This window comes from Alexandromys fortis, unplaced genomic scaffold (genome assembly GCF_014885135.2).
Source record: "Alexandromys fortis isolate MF-2015 unplaced genomic scaffold, M_Fortis_MF-2015_v1.1 scaffold_78, whole genome shotgun sequence".
Classification (NCBI taxonomy): Eukaryota; Metazoa; Chordata; class Mammalia; order Rodentia; family Cricetidae; genus Alexandromys; species Alexandromys fortis.
In genome coordinates, this window is record NW_026067977.1 from 1865910 (window position 1) to 1881697 (window position 15788).

General features: G+C 47.7%; 1 protein-coding gene across 1 annotated transcript in view; it reads left to right on the forward strand.

Moving 5' to 3' along the window:
* The first annotated feature begins 3155 nt into the window (after positions 1-3155).
* The window catches only part of Vtcn1 (V-set domain containing T cell activation inhibitor 1), a 63227-nt gene continuing 50594 nt past the window's right edge, over positions 3156-15788 (forward strand). Inside the window, exon 1 of the mRNA XM_050157528.1 lies at positions 3156-3248. Coding sequence (XP_050013485.1) covers positions 3217-3248 — 32 coding nt within the window. The 5' untranslated portion in view covers positions 3156-3216. The remainder of the gene's footprint in view (positions 3249-15788) is intronic.

Sequence of the window (15788 nt, forward strand, 5' to 3'; positions counted from 1 at the left end):
TGACTTGCGCAACCTCATGATGCGCCTCAAAGAATGATACTGTTAGGAAAAAATAATCCTAAGAGGGTCGCCGAGTCAGGCGTTGTACGGGGTACATGAGAAATTGGCTGGGAACGTCTTCCGGCACCCAAATCTCACCTCAGCAGGAGGCCCGGCCTCTGCTGCGTGTGTGTGTGTGTGTGTGTGTGTGTGTGTGTGTGGTGTGTGTGTGTGTGTGTGTGTGTGTGTGTGTGAATGGGTCACCCCAAAGCCCTACCTGCATGCAGTATAAAAGGGGAACTCACCAAGTGAAGCCGAACTTGTCTGGTGGAAGCACGTGTGCAAGAAGGCTCGTTTTCCAGCGTGGCCCTGGACCCAAGGCTCTGGGGTCTGGGACCGCAGGAAAAATTAAGGCCCCTCGGTGGGACCCCTCATATGTTAGAAAAAAATAATAAGAAGGGCAGCTCTGCCGGCGCAAAGAAATCCAATTAGGTCAGATCAAACCAAATCAAAATGCCCATCTTTTTATTAGGCACGGCACTCTCCGGTGGCCGAGTGCATGGCAGGGAGACAGAAAAGCGTGGAGCACGCGCAAACCCGGAACCATATGTTTCTCCTCTGGGAGCCCACTTAAGTACCCTGTGGAGGGTCAGGACCTGGCATGCTGGGATTTGGAGTCCAGACCAATATACTTCCAGGTCAGAGGGCTGGGATGAATGCCAGAGGCTGGGGCTACACCCCAGACTTAACAAATACACCAAAATTTGGCGTTTGGGAACACATGAAGCCTTTGACCTAGAGGAAAAGCTTGCTTCTGCCCACCCGAGGCTGAATGGAAGCTCTGGAATCTCCCGTCTCTGTTGAGTGTGCCGCCATCCACCCTACGGCAAAGCCCACCAAGGTCAGTAAGACTGAAAGGATAATGTCTCTTTCTTGTGCACGGTCAAATTCCAAAGAGGCTGCTTGACAACCTTATGGTCCTCTAAGCACCTGTGGGCCTCTGAAACTGTCCTTTAGCAAACAGGGCATCACGGTGTTTCAGTGACGTTAAGTGAGTGACTCGGTCACTCCCTGCGCGTGCCTCTCTCCTCTTGGGTGTTAACCGGTTGTGTGCCTTTTCTTTTTAATCTTTCTTTGTCAGCTTATTCCCCTGGCCTTTCAGGGGCCGAGGGCGCATTTCCCTTCGCCTCTGCAATAGCTGCTGTGTTCTGAGAGGTTTGACTGGGAAGACTGGTGAGGCTGCAGATAGAGATGAGGTTGTCTACTTGTGGGGTCTCTGAGGGAGGTGGCAGTGAAGACTAGCAGCTGGCAGTGTGAGGCCAGAGCTCAAGGGGCATGAGCCGAGAATGCGGGTCTTAGGGTATCCAGACACAGGGCAGCTGAAGCAGAGGAGCGGCTGAGGTCACTCTCAGGACATCATGTTGTGCGAAGAGTGGGCAGAGAACTTGAACACAGAGAAGCCAGTCACTTATGAGAGAGTGAAGGAAGATGGCCTGCGCAGAGTGGGGGCACTAGCAGAGTCATGGAGAAGAATGAAATGTCCCTCGAGTGCCGAAGAGGGATCAAAGCTTCTGTCTGTCTGTCCGTCTGTCTGTCTGTCTTTCTCTGCGTCTACACACACACACACACACACACACACACACATACACACACACAACAATGCCCTTCCCCCATTTCCTTATTGTGTTTACTGTTCCAGTTTCTCAGCCAGAACTGGAGTTCTGGCTTCTCCAGAAATGGCAGAAGGTTTTGCAGCTTTCCTCTCAGGTCCCGGGTGGTCTATGGCCCCCCTTACAGATGCTGCCGCCGCTGACTGGGTTGTCTTGCTTTCTTCCAGGGGTGGCTGGAGGAGTGTTGGAGATGGGGTTCACCCTTTTAAGGGCACTGTGTCCTTGGTCAGAATGTATATCTCTAGGGAAACTCTGGTCTCCAGTGACTTCAGCTTCCTGACCCCTAGAAGGACCCACTTCTTAGGTTCCAGCGCACTGCTCTTAGCTAAGTTTAGGGAGAGGGAAGTTACATAATCCCTCTCCTAAACCCCCAACCCTGTAAGAGATGCATTAGAGAAAGGTGGAGTATTCATCTTGAAACCACCCAGGAAACTGGCTTGCCTGTGCTGAACTGTCAAGATCAGGTCACAGTGAAATATTCTCTCTTCTGAGTCTTCTCCTCATGCCACTCAGTCCTTCCTCCTCAGCTCTACTCTCTGGTAATCCCAGAAGCCTCTGGTATGGAATGAGCCAGAAGGTTTGGGGCACCTCTCCTAGAAAGTCACTTTGCTATCAAGGACTTTCCCCATTAAAGGGCAGAGGAGACAGCATGTAGGAAGCAAGCTTTATTCCTTTGGCAGTGCTCAGGGACTGAGGCAGGGGGATTGACGGAAGTATGAGACAGCCTGGGCTACATAGAGAGCTTAGAGTTTCAAGCCAGCCAGCCAGGGCTACTGTGAAGTCAGAGACAGAGACATAGAGACAGAGAGGGAGGGAGGGAGAGAGAGAGATCTGCCTTGCAGTGAAAATTTGGAATGCTAATCCACTCACCTTGAACAATTTTCTGTCCAATGTATCCTAGACAACATGTCTGGAATCTCAAAACAGCAACAAGAAATGGAGTGGGGAGGGGCTGTACTGAGGAGAAGTGGTCCCCTTACCCTTTCATTGAAAGAAAACCAGAAGAGATTTGCCCACGTAGCTGGGTCTTGCCAGAGAGCTTCAGCAACATTATAGGGTCTTCTAGTCTCTCTGCGGTGCCCCGGCATGAATAGGAAGGAGGTGGAGAATGACTCCATGGGGGAGGGGGGTGACCCAGGCTACTGTTAGCACCAGTCAGGATCAGATGCATGAGAGACTTTGGGGTGGCCCAGCCTATGTCTGAGGTCAGCACCAGCAGGAACAGACACTTCCATTCCTCCTCCCTAGCCCTCCCATGAGACCCCTCCTGGAACTCTTCAGATGGAGAGTTTGGATCACCTTAGCTAGCTCTCCCTATGCAGTTGGAAGCTAAAGACCTGTCTGAATTCTAGCCCTGAGGTCGTCCTCTCTCAGGTCTGGGCCTGGAAAGCATCCCTGGGCCTTGGCTTCACGGAGCTGTTTCCTCATACCTGAGCCTTCCACGGCTGCATACACCCCTCCCGGCCTGCACTATTTAAAGCCAGCACACAGGTGCTCCTTGTGAGTCACAGCGCCCAGGAGGGCAGCGGCAGGCAGCTCCACTCACCCGCCCCACTCTTCCCTCACCATGGCTTCCTTGGGGCAGATCATCGTCTGGAGGTAATGTGCCTGTTCTCTCTCTCTCTCTCTCCCTCCCTCCCTCTCCCCATCCCTCCTTTCAGATTAAGAACAGGGATGAGGTCTTAGGGAGGTGTTGAGGATGTCTGGGCTATGCTAAAGGGCCACACTTGCACCCTTATCTAATCCAGCATTGGGTCAGGAAGAGGTTAATCAAATTCAAAGCACACACAATACACACACACACACACACACACACACACACACACATACAGTCTCTCAGGCACCTGCTCAGACTCAGCGAAGATTCTGGTTGGTGGTTTATCGTGGAAGCTTGTATCATTGTGCTAGGGCAGCTGTGGACTGAAAACTATGTGTACCACGCTGGGGACTTCACTAAGATGTTCAGACACACTGAAACCCAGTGGTGTGGAGCTGTCTAGAGAAAATGGAGGGCAGGGACTGGTGGTGGCTTTAACACAGGACACCCTCTCTGCAGCCCTCAGGAGGAAGCAGGCAAATGTGCTTCCGCTCTTCTGTGGGTATAATTTCTCTGTACTACCCAGAAGCTCCCATCAACACCCCTACCAGAGACTTGGCTGGAAGATGAGGCCCCTGGTTTTCCCAGGAGAACCTGGAGGGGAAACCCTGGTATTTATTGCTGCCTAAACCCTAGAAATGAAAACAAAATACAGTAAAGAGAAAGAAGCTCATCTGCCGTCTTTTGCTCCTCAGGTATATTCCAGTTCCCTTCCCCCAGGACGTCATTTACCTTTCTCATTGAAAAGAGATGGAAAATGGAAGCTTTTGTTCTCATGAAGTTGGTGGTGGTTTAGTGTTAGACCCAGCTCAACAGTTGTTAGGAAGACAAACACGCTGGTTCTAGGGCTTGTTTGAAGGACTAGTCTGCCAACTTCTATGCGTCTTTTCCAGTTTTTTTTTTAAAGAAAGAAAGAAGGAAGGAAGGAAGGAGAGAGAGAGAGAGAGAGAGAGAGAGAGAGAGAGAGAAATGTGAGGTAGAAAGAAAAGCAATTAACAATGAAAAGTCTATAAAAAAGAAAAACAACCAAGTGAACATCGCTTTCCATAGGCAGCCTAGAAAATTCTTTTCCCTGAATCAGAACTCTCCCTCACTCATGTTTGCCAAGACGGGGCAGGGGGATGGGGCTCCACAGGATCAGCAGAGGAAGTCTAGGCTGCACCCCTTCCTCACTGTGCTGGGCCAGCACCCTAGAGAAGCAAGAGATGGCAGCCATCTCCGTCCAGACATCCCAGCCTGTGTGAATATCCTCAGGAAGTAAGTGCCTGTGGCGGGGGCTAGCATTTTGTGAGCCCCTCTCCTCCTGCCTTACACTCACTGCAGTGTGCACCTGGAATCTCCACACCCCTTGTGAAGGTTCATTGTCACCTCAGAAAAATCGGGCATTTGTTCACGGCCCTGGAGCTATAAGGATAAAGGGTGGGGCAGATTTAAACCCACTCACACTGAGAAGCCTATGAGATGCTCACTCCTGCTCCCGTTGCCCTCCTCCCCCATCACCCAAGTTTAGGTCCCCAGGATGGGAACCATGAAACAAGTATCCCTGTTGTTCCAAGGACCAAAGTGTGGGCTTTCTAATAATACACTACAACCAGTCTGACGGGTTTTGCTGGTGGATCAGCCAGAGGTGGGTGTTCAAACTATGAGTCCTCCACCCTCTAAGGTTTAGAGACCCAGGAGGGTCAACAGAGGCTCCTCTTGTTGCCTTGTTCACCATTTAAATGTTGCATTTGCAAAACCAGAGACAAACCTTGAGGGTGACAGCCTGGGAGGGGATACTGAACATCTCAGTGGAAAGTGGGGTCAAGAACTTTCCTCTAGATACAAAAAAAAAAAAAACCCCGCTTACAGAGACCCAGTATTCCCCCTTAGTGCCAACAATCCCCTCCCTTTGTCATAATCCCCTTTATTCATAATAGTTCCTCTCATTAATAATAGTTCCACGGCAAAGCTCATGGGGGGGGGGGGGCTGCCATTGTTTTTGCAGACCTGGCAGATTACTCCCTTAATAGAGAGTTAAATCCCTTCAAACCTCTCAAAATGTATGCTCCCCGGTGGTAAAATGCCCTAGTCCATGAGGAACTGTGTGTTCCAGACTCTTCTTCCATCATGGCTGTCCATGACACCAGCATTTTTCATGAAACTTTTGTCAAGTGCTGCTTGAAGTCCAAAGGTAAAGAAGCTAGATTCCTATCTCTGAAGGTGTTACGTTCTCGTGAACAATATATCAAGGTATCTCTTCTCTACAAAGTGTTGCTATAGACAATGGGACAAAGACAATCAATGCTGACAAGGGTGTAGTCTAATAATCGTAAGATCCCCAAAGATGTTCCTATGTTATGGGATGATAGGCTCAGATGCCAGAAGGAGCCCTTCCTTGCCCAGTGCCTTGGGGAAGGATTCCTAAGCCAGATGTCTGGGCTCCTTAAAAATGAGTTATTAGGGAACAAATTAGAACGAGAAAGACACTCTACATGGAAGGAACAGGACAAAGTAAAGCTCGCGGCAGCACAGAAGGCTGGTTGCTACTTTGTCATACCATCCCAAGGTGAACACTGAGATGTGCTGAGAAATGGGACAGGGAGGTGACGCCAGATCACACGAGGTCTTATTTAACAGGCTGGGAGCTCAGGATTGGTTATTGATGATGACCGGCCCTCGAAGATTGTCAAGCAGAGGGATCGGAATTTTCTACTCAGGTAGGCAGGAGTCTGGAGGATTTGAGAACAGATGGGAGGCAGTTGCTGTCAGAATGAGAAGGACAAGGGAGAGAGAATGATAGTAGAGCCCTTGGGAGGGGAACTAGATTCATGAAGCAGGAGGCAGGTGTTGCAGAAGAGCGGAGGAGGGGGAGGGCCCATCCTGGAATGAGTTCCCCGGCCCTGGATGGGGAAGGGTGAGATGGGAGAGAGGGACATGATAGAGGAGTTCCTTAAGTGTGGTGCATGTTGAGCTTGAGAGTCCCCTGGACCTATCAGATCTTGTTGCTGTTCAGAAGAACAGAAAGCACTGGGAGGAAACTAGGAGTGGGCATGGGTAGGGATTAAATGTCACCAGCTCTCCAGCAGGGAATGGTTCCATGGGGCTGTCTCCTAAGGAAAGCCCGTATAAGAGGACAAAGCAGCCTCACAGGGGTGATGAACACTGATATTTAGGGGTAGGCAGAGAAGAGAAGGGGAGAAAGACTGGATGTCCAGAGGGGTAGAGAGATTGGAACCGAGAAATTACAAATACTAGCAAAGTAGATTTCCATGGACCACCAAAGCCTGGGGCTCCATGAAACCCCTCTCTCTGAAATTATAGAAGATCATAGGACTGATGAAGACACCCAAAGAAGGAGATTAATGGACAGAAGGATGGGTGTCTCTTTGTCCCATGAAGGTGGCTAAAGTAGATGATGGAAACTTGAGCAAAGGAGACTCACGGAGCTTGGCTCTGAGTCCTGGCCTTCCATTTCCCCCATGAATTCATCTAGACAACCAGTCAAAATCTCGGCAGCACTATACAAGCTTTCCCGGTGAGAGAGCCAGACTTGATGAGGTTAACTCTTCAAGCCCCACAGAGACAATAAAAGATGAGTCCAACTTTGGTCTCTTGGAGCCAATTAAACTGAAGGCTGCGGGGTCGTAGGCTCCCATGAATACTTTCTTGTGTATCATCTGAACACAAGCTCATCCCCACCTCTGTCCACTGCAGGGACTCCCACTTTCTTCAGCAGCCAGATCGTGTGCCACTTCACCTTTGAAGTAGGTCCCTCTTGGCTTTTTCTAGGTACCTTAACTGCCTCTTTTATGTTCCCAGCCAGACGTGCTTATGAATGTATGTTCCTGGTGATTCTACTTTCCTCATTAAAGATCTGACATGATCATTTTTGTCAGGGAGAGGGAAACAGTTATCACTGTAGACATATGTGGGCTCAGGCTGTAGACTGCCCTGGGCTGATAGCCTGCACACTTGTGAATGTTTACACTCTATAAGTATCAGTTTCCCTGCCTGTAACACAGGGCTGATGACAGGAAATAACTGCTCGGGTTGTATGAATGACATGTAATAAGTATGTACCCAACACATCCTTAGTGTTCTACAGATATCAGCCGTTACTATATTCATTTCATGCAAGTTCCTCTGTGATATCTATTTTGTGACTGACTAGCCATAAAAACCTACCTTCAAGTCTATGGCCATTGGCTTTTCTGTCCTTGAAACAGATCTTGTAGTGATGGCATTGAGGGAGTCAAGCTTGTGTCTGTGTGTCTGTCTGTGTGTGTGTGACTGTGTATGCCCATGTGTGCTCATATGCACAACATGAGCATTCAGAGACCAAAGGACAATGGATGTTTTCCTCTATTAATTTTGACCTTAGTTTATACATTTGATCTTAACTAAAAGGCTAAGAAATGATATCACTAGTTATCAATGATTAGAAGTGGGGTACCTATTTGTCAGCTTGAGACATACTACAGTCATCCAGAAAGAGGGAATCCCAATTGTGGGATTGCCTCTAAGAAATTCTATGGGACATTTTCTTGATTGATGATTATGTGGGAGGTCCCAGACCACTGTGGATGGTGCCACTCCTGAACAAAGGGTCCTGGGCTGACCATTTGTGAGAAAGCAAACTGAGAAAACCATGAAGAGGAAGCCAGTAAGCAATGTTCCTCTGTGATTCTGCTTCAGTTCTGCCTCCGGGTTCCTGCCCTGACTTCCCTTTAAGGCAGACTATAAGCTGTAGTATACAGTACCATTGTCCTCTGTCATGTTGCTTTTGGTCAAATAGATGGCAAACTAGAACGATCTCCTACTGAGCCCAAGGCTCATTTTTTTCTTGATAGGCTGGCTGGTCAGCGAGCCCCTGAGATATCTGCCTGTCTCTGTCCCCCAATTCTTGGATTACGGGTGCTCTTGGCAATGCCTTATTTGTACATAGGTGCTGGAGGTTTGAATTCAGGTCCTATTGTTTTCATAGATAGCACACTTACCCACTGAACCATCTCCTCACTCCTCAAGATACTCTATTTCAAAAACACTGTAGCCACAGAGGGTTTTTTTTTTTTTTTTTTGAGGGAAAACCACAAAAGTCAAGTTGGTCACACCTTTCACTCCTGTCTGTAACTATGAGACTGTCATTCTCTAAACCTGGGGATTTGAGAATGAGATTTGAGAAAAGCTGTGTCTGATAAATGTCATTGTCTAGACACTGAGGCAAGGGGCTTCCGTGTAGGCTTTGGGAAGTCCTACTGTGTGCACAGCTCAGCATCTACACCTCCTGATAACAAAGGGTTGATGACAAACATCCACCCTGCAACCAGGGAAGCTGAGTCTCCAAGACACGAAGGATATTCCAAAGATGTGACTTATGGGATAAGCAGGGAATTGAGCTTGAGTCTGCCAATTATTTTTATTATGAAAGCAAACAAAACATGAGGTGACATTTACAGTTAGCTTAAGCAAAGACAAGTACAGTGAGAGACTATACCTGGTTTTATATGTCATATTATCTTTGGTCATGTGAAAAGAACCAAGAATATTTTTCCTGGGCCTTTGTCTTTTCCACCGAGGTAATGTAGCCGTGTCAAGGCATTTTTTTAATGTCCTTGTTTTTAAGTGTTTATACTTACCATAGTTTATGTAACTTTTTAAGAAGAAGGCTGCCTTGTGGGAGGAACATCTTGTACTCTGTCCCATCCAAAGTTGACAGTAAGGCCACAGCTTTCTTACACAGGATCCCACAATAAAAGAAACACCCACCAGAACACAGTTGAGTATGGGCCAAGGACCAGACATTCAATACTGGTTACTTGACTCAATTGCCTCACAAGCCTAATGATCTCCATTTCAGAGCTGCAGAGACTGAGGCACGATTATTGCCTGACAGCACATGCTGGGAGCCCACACGTTCCTGACTCATGCTCTCTACTGAGTTATAAAGATAGTCCTCCTTCTAACCAACTCACTTCATCTCCTGCCACTAAAGCAGAACTCAGCTCAATGCTGGCAAAAACTTCCTTCCTCAGTGACTGGTGATTGCAATGGTAGAAGACTCCCTGGCTGGCTGACAGGGAGCTGGACTGAAGAGCAGAAGCAGACTGTTCCAGTAGTTGCTCTACAGATGTGTCTTAGTCAGGGTTTCTATTGCTGTGAAGAGACATCATGACCACGGGAATTCTTTTTATTTATTTGTTTGTTTGTTTATTAAAGATTTCTGCCTCCTCCCCGCCACCGCCTCCCATTTCCCTCCCTTTCCCCCAATCAACTACCCTTCCCTCATAACCCCAAAGAGCAGTCAGGGTTCCCTGCCCTGTGGGAAGTCCAAGGACCTCCCACCTCCTTCCAGGTCTAGTAAGGTGAGTATCCAAACAGCCTAGGCTCCCACAAAGCCAGTACGTGCAGTAGGATCAAAACCCAGTGCCATTGTTCTTGACTTCTCAGCAGTCCTCATTGTCCGCTATGTTCAGCGAGTCCGGTTTTATCCCATGCTTTTTCAGAACCAGACCAGCTGGCCTTGGTGAGTTCCAAATAGAACATCCCCATTGTCTCAGTGTGTGGGTGCACCCCTCGCGGTCCTGAGTTCCTTGTTCGTGCTCTCTCTCCTTCTGCTCCTGATTTGGACCTAGGGATTTCAGTCCGGTGCTCCAATGTGGGTCTCTGTCTCTGTCTCCTTTCATCGCCTGATGAAGGTTAATATCCAGGAGGATGACTATATGTTTTTCTTTGGGTTCACCTTTGAAGACAGGCCATATCTTGGTGAATGTCTTTTCAGTTAAAGAGAAGCCACTATCAAAGGGAAAGTCTTGCTGTCCTTCTATTGGCTTTAGACCAGGTGACTTCATTTAATATCTTCAATGTAAACTTGTAGAAAGTTAGAAAAAGGCAGCCAAGCGCCCCCTCCCCCAACTACTACAGACACCATCACCTTGGGACCAGGTCTGTGGGGCTCCCCTGCAGAAGAACTCTGTCTGGTGCTGACTAAGTTAGCCCCCTCACAAGGACAGTGTACAAGGATCAGGCGAGATGGGCTTGCCAATCGCTGCTGGCCCAGAGCTTGTGACCTAGGTAGCATCTGAGAGTGAGACGGGGTGTAGAGAGGGAATCAGGACTCTATAATTCCCCATTGAGGACTGAGGGGAATGGTCGTCTTCCACTATCTGAGCCTTTCTGAGTAGCCCCATGGAGCTACTGTATTGAGGCTATTCCGCAGGCCGGGCTTTGCCCAATAGCATGGGCAGAGGAACTCCTGTACAGGGTGACCAGGTCATCCTCCACCAGCATCCTACAATGGCTGCAGCAGTGTCCTAAGTAAGAATAAGAAGAACACTTTCCATGGCAACAGCTTTTTGGATGCCAGCCAGGTGCCAAATGAACCCGCAGAGCTATTCTGAGTCCTAGTTGTGACAGTGCATTCCTGTGACTAAGCTTTCTGCTGTCACTTCTCCTTGTGAGTGCACAGTATTTTGAAGCATTAATATTCAGTGTTTAAGGCCTTGCTTAGACAGCTAATCATCATATGTAAAGAGCGTGGCTATATCAAAGAAAAGACTTAGAGGCTTTAGAAAAGAGCTCTTGGCAGTTGAGGAAGGTAACTCAGACAGAAAAGTTTCACTGTGTCAGAACAAGGACCTGATCTGATAACCAGCACCCACACAAGAAGCCAAGTGAGGCTCTGCATACCTGTAACCCTAGCACGGAGGAGGTAGAGATGGGAGGACCCCTACAGCTAATCTTCTCCAAGCTGTGAGTTCCAGGTTCGGAAAGGCTCTGCCTCCAAGAGCCAGGTGAGCGACAGTAGAGGAAGACACCCAACACTGACTTCAGACTTGCATGAACGCATGAACATACTCCTACCCAAGCATGTGCACACACATGAACATGGGCACGCATACCTTAAATGTACACACATGGGTCATTGTGTGCTGGGAATGCCTGTAGGTTTTGGAACCCATGTGGGTGGACTTCTTCTGGGTGAGGAGAGGTGGGTGCTGCTCAAAGGGTGGCACTTTTCCTTTGGGTCTCTTACTAGTGACTTTTCTCATCTTTGGGAGCTGATATTTGGGGGAGGAAGGATTAATTCTGGCTCACGGTTCAGGGCAACAGAGTCCACTGTAGGAAGGGCTGCACTTTTCTGTGGGTCTAAGGATAGGTGTTTAGACTGCAATTAGAAATTATAATGAATGATTTAGAGAGATGGAAATGACTGGCTCGTCTCTAGATTCAATCACTTCCTTAGCTATGAGTGGTTGTTTAAGTTAGACAACAGGGTCAGGAAGGCACATGCTAGATGGCCCCGTGACTGCAGGAACACATGCTGGGGCTCGCTCATATCTCAGGACACCAGTGAGGAGGAGAGAGAGAAGAACGCTGGTACTCACCCAACTTTCTCCTTTGTAGTTCAGTCTAAGACCCCAAATCATGGGACGATGCCATAAACATTAAAAGCTGATCTTACCTGGTTCAGTTAATCCTCTCTAGAAACTCATTAATACTTCCAAAGGGTACTTTATTAATGCCATTGGTGTTCTTAACCCAATAAAGTTGGCAAATTTAATATCACGGGTCTTCAACTCTGCCCAGATTAGTGAGGAGGCTGGGAGGTCTTAGCATGGTCATGCCTGGCCGTCTTCTCTTTGATGTTTTTCTCCCAACTGGGAAGATGGGAACAAAGGCATTGAGATTGTCCCAGAGGATAGTCCCCTATGGGCTAAAACACAAAATGAACAATGTATCCTCTGCATTTTGACCAGTTGTGGATCTCTGAAGAGGTCTCCACCTGCTTAAAAAAAAAAAAAAAAAAGAAAAGAAAAAAGAAAGGAAAAAACAGTTTCTTTGATGAGTGTCAGCTACATGTATCTGTGCGTTTAAAGATAAGTATCTAGAATACAGCTAAACATTGTATCTAATGGCTTGGGGGGGGGGGAATGGAAGTAATAGGTTCTTCCCTAGGATCTATGGCTTTTTTTTAGCTATTGGTGGTTGGTTAGATTTATAGCAATCCCGCATGAGTTCCTTCCTATTGAGGGGGCCTTAGGTCCATTCAGAGAGCAGCTGACTACCCCCAAGTTAACGATGTTGTGATTGCACCATTGGAGAGATCTTGCTGGGTGGGTCATGGCTGCAGTTCACAGACTTTACCCAGGGTAGAACTACTGATTGCTTTTCTCCCTTGGCAGCCTGACTTGCACCTTCCGAGGCTAGGAGAGCTAGTCCTCGGGGAGGGGCTTCCGGGTCAGCTCCAGCATGGTTCCTCCAAGTCCTGTGTCCAAAAGGTGTGGTGTCTCCAGCAACAGGATCCCACATCCTTTTCTGGAAGGCACCAAGGGCATGGAAACTGACTGTACTTTTTTGGAGTCCCTTGGACTCTCATGACCAGGGATCAAAGGGAGGTTTTCCAGGCCTAGCACAGGGTTCTTGTTAGTCTATGTCTGTTGGAGTAGTCTCACCCCATGTGTATAACTCCTGTGTGTGTGTGTGTTTAAGTAAGCTTATAAAAATAATATGTTTCTCTATGGCTTTAAAAACTGTCCTTAGTGTTATTTATCTTTCCTCTCTCCCTTTGTATTAACCTCCTCCCTTCTCCCCATTTAAAGAGCCCCCAGGTTTTCCCATTTCCTGCTTCATAGTACCCCCATTCTACCATCCCATGTAATGTCTGATTTTTTTTTTCACTGTGAAATACAACTGTAACATTTAAGGAAATGTTGAAAATAATAATAATAAAAAAAACCCAAAGTCATCTGTGGATTAATCACTGGGACTATTTTCCTTTTGGTTTCTTTGCTTTTAAAGCCAACTATAAATAATTTAAATAGTTGTTAATAATGAGGAACCCTTTTATACTCGGCTTTTCCTATTGGATGCTTTTGTTATTAAAACTAAATTTGAAAGCAGTTGTACAATTAAAGAATTTCTGTTTAAGGCTGCAGCAGTCGTAATATGGTAATATGGTAATATGTCTTTGCCCTCCTCCCCGGTTAGGAAATGCCATATCTGGCCACTCGTGTTAGTTACTTTTGCCATCACTCTGACAAAACCCTTGATGGAAGCAGCTTGAAGAAGACATTTATTTTGGACTCAGTTTCCCTCACGGCATGGAAGGCATGATGGCTGCCATAGTTTGGTCCATGGCGGTGGGAACTTAGAGTGTAGCATAGTCACACTTTGAAGGAAAAGAAGAGAACTTTGATGGCCTTCCCCAGTGAGCCACCAGTCAGACCTCACAGCCTCCCCAAACAGAAAACCAACTGTGGACCACAGGTTCAAACACACAGCACTGCGGAGGACATTCGATCCAAACTATAAAGACACCGTTCTTCCTGGAAACTTGATCTCAAGGCCTGGTGGGATTCCCCCTCCTGCTTTTTAAAAAAACATTTGAATTCTACTCAGCCCAGTGCCTAGTTGAATGTGAGCATCATGTGGCACACATGACTTGGGTACTCAGTAGTGTTTGTACGTAGAAGCTAAGACAGTACTTCCCAAGGTGACTTCTAACCTTTCTCCCGGAAGATTTCTGTAGTCAAGCCAGCGTGGAAACACTGAATGACATTAGGATTGGCCACGTGAAGTTGCCAAGGGCTAGGGGCTTTTGTTTGAATTTCTGTGGTTGTTTTTGTTTGTTTGCGACAAGGCCTTGCTGCAAAGCTCAACCCACCCTTGAACTTGCAATTCTTCCTGCACCAGTCTCTCAGGTGCTAGAATTACAGGTGTGTGACTCTAGACCTCACTGCTCAATTGTTTTTAACCAGGTCAGCCATAAACTCAGCGGACTGCACCCAGCACAAAAGCCTCTCTGGCATTCATTACGAATATCAGTGCTAAAGGCTTGACGATCTCTACAGAGGGAGAGAGACCACTGTGATGAGACTAATGGTATGAAAATGCAGTCCTTTAAAATTATACTAATTAGTATCCATCAGGACACCTTCGAGTTACCACGGCCTAGGAAATAATAGTAACACATGCAGGTCTTGTAGGTGTAGAAGGAAAGCTGAGATACAACACCCTACATATGAGTTTTATTGGCAGAGTTAGAGCATCCTGGCCTGGAGTGGGAACGCTGGTCTTCAGGTCTCAGGAAGAGCTTCATCAGTGGACATAGCCATCACAGGTAACATGGCGGAGGCTTAAGAGAAAATGTTTTCGATGGCCTCGGTTTCCCTCAGATTAAAGGACCGAGAGCTTTGAGCCACTCCCTGGAAAGGAGAGTTGGACCTTTCATTTCTAGGGAACCAAAAGGGTTGCTTTCAGAGGGGGCAAGTTCCATACCATGTGACCCCATATTCATCCTGGAAGTCAGGAAGGGACCGGTAAAAGTCTAGCTGTGGCTGGGCATGGTGATACAAACCTTACATCCCAGCACTTGGAAACATCTCCATGAGTTCCAGGACATCCTGGTTTCTATAGTGAGCTCCAGGACAGCCAGGACTACATAGAGAGACCCTGTCTCAGAAACAACAAAAACCTAGCTCTAACGCCAGGCCAGCTTGGAGCTGAGCAAGATGGCGGTAGGAAGGCTTTGCTTGCAGCAGTTCCTTTAGCGCTGCAAGGTCACGGCACCCGTGGCTTAGCAACTCTCTGGAAACATCCGTAGAGGTGTGTGGCTTGATTTCTGGGAGAGAGAAAGGGGCCACCAGAGAATCTTCAACCTAACAATCATTAGAAAAATGAAAAGCTTATCACTGTGGAAATCCCAGGGCAGAATCGAGGGCCTGGACTGACATCCGATGATGTCACTGCACTGGCTCAGCAGGGGTCGGGGAGACCACGGAGGTTGCTGTTTCCTTCCCTGGAATCCCCACACATTTCGTATCTTTTCAGACTTCCCCTTTCCTAGCAAGTCTTTGTGGCCTAGCCCTGTTTGTTGTTTAGGATGAACTTGGGTCTTTCGTCCCTCATTAAAGCAGACGGGGAATCCTCGGGTGGCATCGGTGGCTCACCTCAAATGATTTACTGCATAAACAGGGGGTGTTGTTGTGACTGCTCTCTCGTTATTATAATTGCTAATCAGTTCCGCTTTACAGGACGTGGTTATCACTCTAGTGTATGGGTGTTCATCTGATTCGCCTGAACCCTAAAGTCGGGTTACTCAGTCCAGATGCGGGGAGGGCACTCAGGACTGACCACGGCTGCTTGTGTGGACCCTGAAGACACACACAGCCAGCACGCGGGATTGGGTTTGTACAGCTCCTGGAGCCAAATGTCCGGCACACAGAATGGAAGTGTTGGGCAGGGGTAGCTTCAGAGTACAGCGGTTGGCCAGGACTAAGCCAGGACTAGAGATGCTACCTTCCTTCTTTTCTTCCCTTCCGCCGTCATTTTGCTACCTCACTGTCTGGAATTCTTTCCCGAGAGCCTTTACCATTGCTGTCTGGTTCTCACGCTGCCTACTGCTCATCGGTTTGGCCCACACTCTACAGTACCTGAGCATTTCGAGTGTTTGTCAGCTACATTTAGGAATAACAGCGGCACTCTGGGGAAGCAGATGGAAGGTGGGTGTTACCCCTATAAGAACGCAGAATTAATTTAATAATAGTAGTTGATTATAGCTT